Genomic DNA, 8,280 nt, shown 5'->3' on the forward strand with positions numbered 1-8,280 from the left:
TCGATTATGGAAATGTTTCACTTGTCAACTATGGTGTTTCTCCAGGTTTTCACATTGGAAGTATTTGGCACTTTAGTGCATTTAGTGACAGTAAGATGAATGACCATTTTCTGTAAGTCTATCGTTTAAATGCTAGCATTAACACATATATGCATACCGAGCGAATAGCCATCCGCAAACACAAAAATATGGTAAATTGTCTGTCCGAGACGCTTTGGTTTAAACTGTATTTATTTCCACAATTATAATAATATAGTACAAACAAACAAGACGCTTTGGAATGGTGCACAGAATCAATATTAATGTAAATGTTTTGTTTTTGTTTTGTTTTGTTTTGTTTTTTTGTTTTTTTTTTGTACAAATTTCAGTTCTTTTGATATATAAACTAATGTCAGTTATAGATTTTATATCATCGTTTTGTTTATTTAAAATGAATGCGACTATTTGATGTATAAAACAGTCTGAAATACGTCCAAAAAAATGATGCCCTTAACGAGGCCTAAAACATGTCATTAAAATGATGCTCCGCATCTATCACATCTCTTTTCCATCAAAAGGAAACAACACAGAACTCCAAGTGGAAAGAAACAAATCGCCAGAATAATACCCAGTCCTGTGAAATTTTCTGAAACATGACCAACCTGAAAATAAAAAAAAATTATTTGTATCCAGTATAATAAACATATATAAATTATATATCATGTTGACTTTTCGGTTAAAAACTGCTTAAAATTGCTTTGAAAGCTTTAAAATACATTCAAATGAAATTGGGTATCTTGAATTCCAAGGGATCGAGCGTTTTACTTCGAGATAACCGAAATTCAACTTAAAATTTATATTATAAGCACATGTTTTCGGGACGGGATTCCAAAACGACTTCGAGATCGCCGGAATTTTAAAATAAGCGAGTTTGAGAGTATGAGTTTCAACTGTATTTATGCCATATATCGAGGGTTAAGGGAGAAAAGGGTAGGATAGTACTGTGGTCAACTCTTGAATTGTGATTATCAAACTTTAGGCAGGTATATAGGGGTGGTACTACCACGATGTAGATATTATTTTAGAAAAAGGGGAATAATGCTTTGCCAGAAAAATAGCAATAACATGAAATGCATGTCACTTCAGTGAGGTATGCAGTGTTTAGATTTCAGAGGTTTAACACACTTTCAAATTAGATCTTACCCCACAGACTCGACAACTTCCAACGGCGACAACTTGCTGTGGCTGGGTAACAACAACAACATTAGATGACTGTTGTGTATATCCTTGTGGTGGCGGCGGTGCATAGCCTTGTTGTGGAGCGTAACCAGCCTGTGGAGGGTACCCAGTCTGGGGAGGGTAGCCAGACTGTTGGTAAGCTTAAAATGACAAATTAAATCTATAAGAACATCCTTTATGATCATAGGAAATAAAAATCGGTTTGCCTTATTCCATATATTAACTATTAGCCTGCTAAATTTCTAAAATGGACTGCACGGTCCATCATTCAATTTGGGCAATACCATTTACTATTCAAAGGGTGTTTCACTGAAAATTTACTGATTGAATAGCGAACAGTGTGGACCATGATCAGCCTGCACGGAGGAAGTGCCGGCTGATCTTGGTCTGCACTGGTCGCAAAGACAGAATCACATGCCGCCAGCAGGCTAAAAGCGAAAGTCAATGTGATAGCAACATCCGCCCGTGGACATCTTTTAAATACATGTATTACAATTAAAAAACAGTTTAATGCTTCCGGTACGTTTTTTTATAACAAAATACAAATATGTACACATTTATAGTAGTGCAAGTTTAACATGTACGGGATATACATGTATATTGAAATATCGTTGTACTATGGGATGGGGTCATTCGCCTGTTATGTTTATTGTAAAATTCTAGCGGGATATGTTCTTGTTGAAGGAACAAATGAAGCATTTGTTGATATACATATATTCGATTTCAAAGAAGGTATTATTACATTTTAGATGAGCAAAACTGCGCAAAATCTAAGAAAAATTAACACCCAAACTGTTTCCACAGGCAAGGATATCGGACCTGGGACGACATGAGTATGATCAAATATTATCAAAACACATGTTTTCAACCTTAAAATAAGTCTAATGGAATGTACTAGCATGTATTATTTAAAAGGGTAGCACGTTTCTATATATTTTAATTCATTTTGGCTTGTTTTTTCGAATAATAAAATAATAAAAAGACAAGGGTTTTCATTAAACCGATCCATACCAGGTCCGATAATTTTCCAAATTTTATTTTTCCAGAGATGATATATGCTTGATGTAAGTTGTAAGTTTAGAAAATCAAGTATGATCAAATATACTTACATGGAGGCGGACCTTCAGGTTTTGACATTTTTCAGGTTATGATAATTCTTCTCTCTGATCTGAAAAACTGAAATGAAATTCAATCATAGCAACGTAAATCAGTTTTAACTTATATGAAGTTGGTCTTAAAATTTAAGTGGAATTACGTTTAAAGGTTGTGTTATCTCGGAACGTTATTTGGACGCGTATAGATAGTGTTTTTAACAATAGTTAGTCCGATGTGACGAATCTATAGAAATACGTAATACCCCTATAGGTATAGGAATACGAAATACTCGCAGAGAAGTACGAAATACTCGTACAGAAATACAAAATACACGCATAAATACTCGTAAAGAAATACGAAATACTCGTACAGAAATATGAAATACTTGTATAAATACTCGTACAGAAATACGAAATACTCGTACAGAAATATGAAATACTCGTATAAATAATCGTATAGAAATCCGAAATACTCGTACAGAAATACGAACTACTCGTACAGAAATATGAAATACTCGTATAAATACTCATGTAGAAATACGACTGAATATTCGTACAGAAATAAGGAATGCTAATAAAAGAGAAACACGAAATACTCTTACAGAAATATGGAATACTTGTATAGAAATACGAAAAACTATAGTATAGAAATTAAACTATCTGTAAATGTTCTTATTACAAAAATAAGGTATACTATGTTCGAAATATTTATTCCCCTTGTGTTCATATTTTGCTAGTTTCATCCTGTCTATATGCCATGTCTTTTTGTTTCTGTTAACTGTTAATCATAAACTAACCCATTACATACACTAAGACAAGGTTACGATTCAAGGGTGTGTACAGTATGCTGAACACGATTGATTCTGTCGTAACATTCGTCAATTTAGAAAATACTTTTCACAGGTTGAAATATTGAATTTTGAGGCTACTTTCCACTGAACAATTAAATTTCGTTACTGAAAAAAAATCTGTTCTACTTGTACGTGGTCAATAATCTTGTTTTCAATATTAAAGCTGTGAAAATTGTATCGGCGTACTTTCAAAGATTTCGATGCACGACACTGGGAATTTAATGTGCAGGCATCTATTTCCGGTTGTTAGTGTAGGTTACTAACCGAGTAGTCACGATTCGCACGAGCGCGGGTATTTTCATTTCATGAACACCGATCTAAGAGGTAAGTAACCGACTAAAACAACGTCATTTTATTTACTTTTTATTTATTTATTTATTTATTTATCTATAAGTCTTTCCTTCTCCCAGTCAGAAAATAATTATTTTGGGAATTACTTTAACTTCAGCAGGTAAATTGAAATACGTAAAATGATATTAAAAAAGTTGATGAAAGTTCTGCTAATTCGCCAATGTAAATGCATTTATTGTTTGTTGCGAGGTTTTCTATTTTATCTTTTAATGCACAACTTCACACTTCGGTTGCATGTTTATAAAACATTTTTCATGATTAACTTAGTTTCGGACTCTGCATTTACGGTTTCGTCGTGGTCGTGGTCGTTATCATCATCATCATCATCATCATCTAACAACAATAATTAAAATGATTATCTTCTTCTTCTACTCCTCCCTGTTAAGTACTGAGCCGTGAATGTATCTTGTAGATGAAAATATGACGATCTTAATTCAAAGGTCAAAATAAACAATATTTAAAAAAGAAGTATACATGTGTAAATTCAACTTGACACAGGTATTGTCTATTTTCCGTAAGTATTGACCTGGCGCTCATTTTTCTTCACCAGCATTTTCGGGGGTCTCCATTATTTCACGAAATATTTGTATCCTGAAATAACCAATATAAATTACCAATGGCACGGTGGCATAGTGGTAGCTGTCTGACTGCCACGCACGATACCACGGGTTCAAAATCACCTCAGACGAAATCTTATTGTTTTCTCTTGTAGATCTAGTATTCATTTTCAGGAAACGCTGGTGAGAAATACTTTGTCTTTTTATCTAACATACTTCTAAATTTGTATTATGCAACATTTTCCATAACGTTTATAGACCATAAGGTTTGATCAGATAAATATGGCAATATTTCTACCGACAAAATTTGGGGGGAAATGGTCAGTACGCTGGAGTTGAACCAAAAATGCAGTTCAGTAGCTAAACGTTTTGTCGGCACAGCTATTTGTATATGTGACATTGTGAAAATTATAAAGAAATATATACGCAATATTTATATCGCTATTGAACTTCGGACACCGAGAATTAATTTACGGAAAATTCTTGAGTGTCAGGTCAATACTTAGGGACAATAACAGGCATGAAATAAACATTACAGTTTGAACTCATCTAACATTCTTTTCACGTGCTCAGGTATGGTGTGATACCTGTGCACGAGCGCAGGTATGGTATGATACTTGTGCACGTGCGCAGGTATGGTATATAGGTATTCATTTTGGTTATTAACCCGCAGAGAACAATAGAACAGTTGTGTAAAACAACTTAACGATTACGTGGTAATAAATTAAATACTTCGTAACCAAAACATGCAAGTTGCGGTCAAATTATCTAACGAAATCTCGTAACTACTACTTGCGGTCGCCAACGTATGGGAAAACAGACGAAAACAAGAGGTCGTCGAACACGAAATGCCCCCCTTGATGCATTCAGTAATTGCACAAGGAACAGAAATTATATGCTCACTGTAAACAAAAGTTCTAACATTCTGGTTTAATCTGACCTTGACCTTTAACCTAGTAACCTAACAAGAGATTACAGAGTGATCTTGGCGCCATCCACTGAGCCATTTTTGAATGTTCCAAATTTCAAGACTAGCTCAAGGTCAAAATCAATGTCAAATTTCATTTCGGTTCAAAACAATGTGTATGTGATCCAAATTTGAAAGCTGTGGCTTGATCCAAATTTGAAAGCTGTGGCTTGAGAAATGTGAAAGCAGGTCACTAGATCAATTTCAAGGTCAAAGTTCATTTCGGTAGACAGAACTATGCATGTGCCTCAAATTTGAAGGCTGTAGCTTGAGAAATGTGAAAGTAGGTAATAGGTAAAAATCAATGTCAAATTTCAATTCAGAACACAAAAATATGCATGCGGTCCAAATTTGAAGCCTGTAGCTTCAGAAATGTGAAAGTAGGTCACTATGTCAATCTAAAGATCAAAGTTCATTTCGGTACACAAAACTATGCATGTGGTTCAGATTTGAAGGCTGTAGCTTGAGAAATGTGAAAGTAGGTCACTCGGTCAAAATCAAGGTCAAATTTTATTTCGGAACACAAAACTATGCAAGTGGTCCAAATTTGAAGCCTGTACCTTCAGAAATGTGAAAGTAGGTCACTAGGTCAATCTCAAGATCAAAGTTCATTTCAGTACACAAAACTATGCTTGTGGTTCAAATTTGAAGGCTGTAGCTTGAGAAATGTGAAAGTAGGTCACTAGGTCAAAATCAAGGTCAAATTTTATTTTGGAACAAAAAACTATGCATGTGGTCCAAATCTGAAGCCTGTACCTTCAAAAATGTGAAAGTAGGTCACTAGGTCAACAACAAGGTCAAAGTTTTTTTCGGTACACAAACCTATGCATGTGGTCCAAATTTGAAGGCTGTAGCTACAGAAATGTGAAAGTAGGTCACTAGGTCAAGATCAAGGTCAACTCATGTCAAGGTTCATCTTGCCACTCAAAACTATACATGTGGTCCAAATTTGAATGATGTAAGTTATGGACATGAAGGTTCTAAGTTTTTCCCTATATAAGTCTATATGAACCATATGACCCCTTGGGCGGGGCCATATTTGACCCTAGAGGGAAAATTTGAACAAACTTGGTAGAGAACCACTAAATGATGCTACATTACAAAATATCAAAGCCATAGTCTTTGTGGTTTGGACAAGAAGATTTTCAAAGTTTTTCCCTATATAAGTCTATGTAAACCATGTGACCCTCAGGGCGGAGTCATATTTGACCCTAGGGGAATAACTTAAACAATCTTAGTAGAGGACCACTAGATGATGTCATATACAAAATATCAAAGCCCTAGGCCCTGTGGTTTTGGACAAAAGGTTTTTCAAAGTCTTTTCCTATGTAAGTCTATATAAACCATGTGACCCCCGGGGTGGGGCCATATTTGACCCCAGGGAAATAATCTGAACAATCGTGGTAGAGGACCACTAGATTATGCTACATACCAAATATCAAAGCCCTAGGCCCTATGGTTTTGAAGAAAAGAAGATCAGAAACCGTTTTAACTGTTCCTGGCCAATGTGACCTTGACCTTTGACCTAATGACCTCAAAAGCAATAGGGGTCATCTGCTGGTCATGGCCAACCTAACTATCAATTTTCCTGACACTAGGCCCAAGCGTTCTAGAGTTATTGCCTGGAAACCATTTTACTGTTCCTGGTCACTGTGACCTTGACCTTTGACATACTGATCTCAAATCAATAGCGGTCATCTGCTGGTCATGACCAACCTCCCTATCAACTTTCGTGACCCTAGGCCTAAGCGTTCTTGAGTTATCATCCGGAAACCGTTTTACTGTTCAGGGTCACTGTGACCTTGACCTTTAACATACTGACCTCAAAATCAAAAGGGGTCATCTGCTGGTCATTACCAACCTCCCTATCAACTTTCATGATCCTAGGCCCAAGTGTTCTTGAGTTATCATCCGGAAACCGTTTTACTATTCAGGATCACTGTGACCTTGACTTTTGACATACAGACCTCAAAATCAATAGGGGTCATCTGCTGGTGATGACCAACCTCCCTATCAACTTTCATGATCCTAGGCCCAAGCGTTCTTGAGTTATCATCCGGAAACGGATTGGTCTACATTCCGACCGACCGACAGACCGACCTACCGACCGACATCTGCAAAACAATATACCCCTCCTTCTTCGAAGGGGGGCATAATAAGTTATACATTCAGTTTCACGTTCTAAAAATAGGTTTCGGTACTCCATGAAAAATAAATGGAATTCGAATATAAAATTGCTGTTTGCATAGTACGAAATCATGAATAAAAGATGTAAATTCTTGCAATTCCATGGAAAGTAACTTAAAAAGCATATTATTGTTAACAAGGTATCCCCCATACTCAACTGTAAGCGCACGTCTGCGTAAAAATTATCTTAGTTCATCCGAAGCGTAGCTGAGCCAAACTTTAGTACTACATTAAATAGGTTATCAAACAATTGTGAAATATGATAATAAAGTGTCACGTTAAACTCTGCATATTTTGAGATAAGAAAACGCCCGTTTGAAATGAGATGGTTTATACCAAGCCTTTGTATATGAATTAGAACATGAAGAAAATAATAGAATGACGGATAGATCTCAAGTTTCCGCTTACTTTAACCCTAGATTTATTATGATTTCTTTGCCTATCTAAACTGTGATAAAATCTTACGGACATTATATATATACAATAAAAACATTAAAAATATGTAGTCATTTCTGATGCTGTTTAAATCACAAACAGAACAAAAGAACAATTTAAGTTCACAAACATCGGTAAGTCCCTTAATATTCCTTTTTCTTTCTTATCTAAATTTAGCTAGTTTAACTTATAACATGTGACCATGCGTGAGTATCAAGTTTATTTACCGTATTATCTATAAATAACTTCCGGATGTAGGATGTCCATTCATGCATACTGCGCAAAATATTTCTTTTACATATATATGCGCCCTGGGTGGCTGCATTTGAACTATGTAAAGCGCCTTTGAACGTGAAATTGATCATGAAAAGGGCGCTATATAAATCTGGTATGATAATAATAATAATAATAATAATAATAATAATATACCGTTTTCATGATAAACACGTTCAGATGCGGTTCACACAAGGGCAGTCACACACAGAGCGCTTTATCATGTACTAGTGATCTGACCAGAGAGACAGAGTGGACCAGAGAGACAGAGTGAGGCTTGTCCGGCTAACTTTGTGTATAGTCTGGGTCTTTAACGTGTCCGGTGTATCTAAAGTACCGATACACGC

General features: G+C 35.7%; 1 protein-coding gene across 1 annotated transcript; it reads right to left on the reverse strand.

Annotated features, from left to right (window-relative positions):
• Positions 1 to 213: 213 nt before the first annotated feature.
• LOC128555334 (brain protein I3-like) lies at positions 214 to 7,877 on the reverse strand. Its single transcript, XM_053537483.1, has 4 exons — positions 7,791 to 7,877; positions 2,328 to 2,394; positions 1,183 to 1,358; positions 214 to 641 (listed from the first exon to the last, which is right to left on the reverse strand). The coding sequence occupies exons 2-4, from the start codon at positions 2,353 to 2,355 to the stop codon at positions 513 to 515; spliced, it is 333 nt and encodes a 110-aa protein (XP_053393458.1). The 5' UTR covers positions 2,356 to 2,394; positions 7,791 to 7,877; the 3' UTR covers positions 214 to 512.
• Positions 7,878 to 8,280: the final 403 nt, after the last annotated feature.

The sequence above is a fragment of the Mercenaria mercenaria genome, chromosome 2 (assembly GCF_021730395.1).
Source record: "Mercenaria mercenaria strain notata chromosome 2, MADL_Memer_1, whole genome shotgun sequence".
Lineage (NCBI taxonomy): Eukaryota > Metazoa > Mollusca > Bivalvia > Venerida > Veneridae > Mercenaria > Mercenaria mercenaria.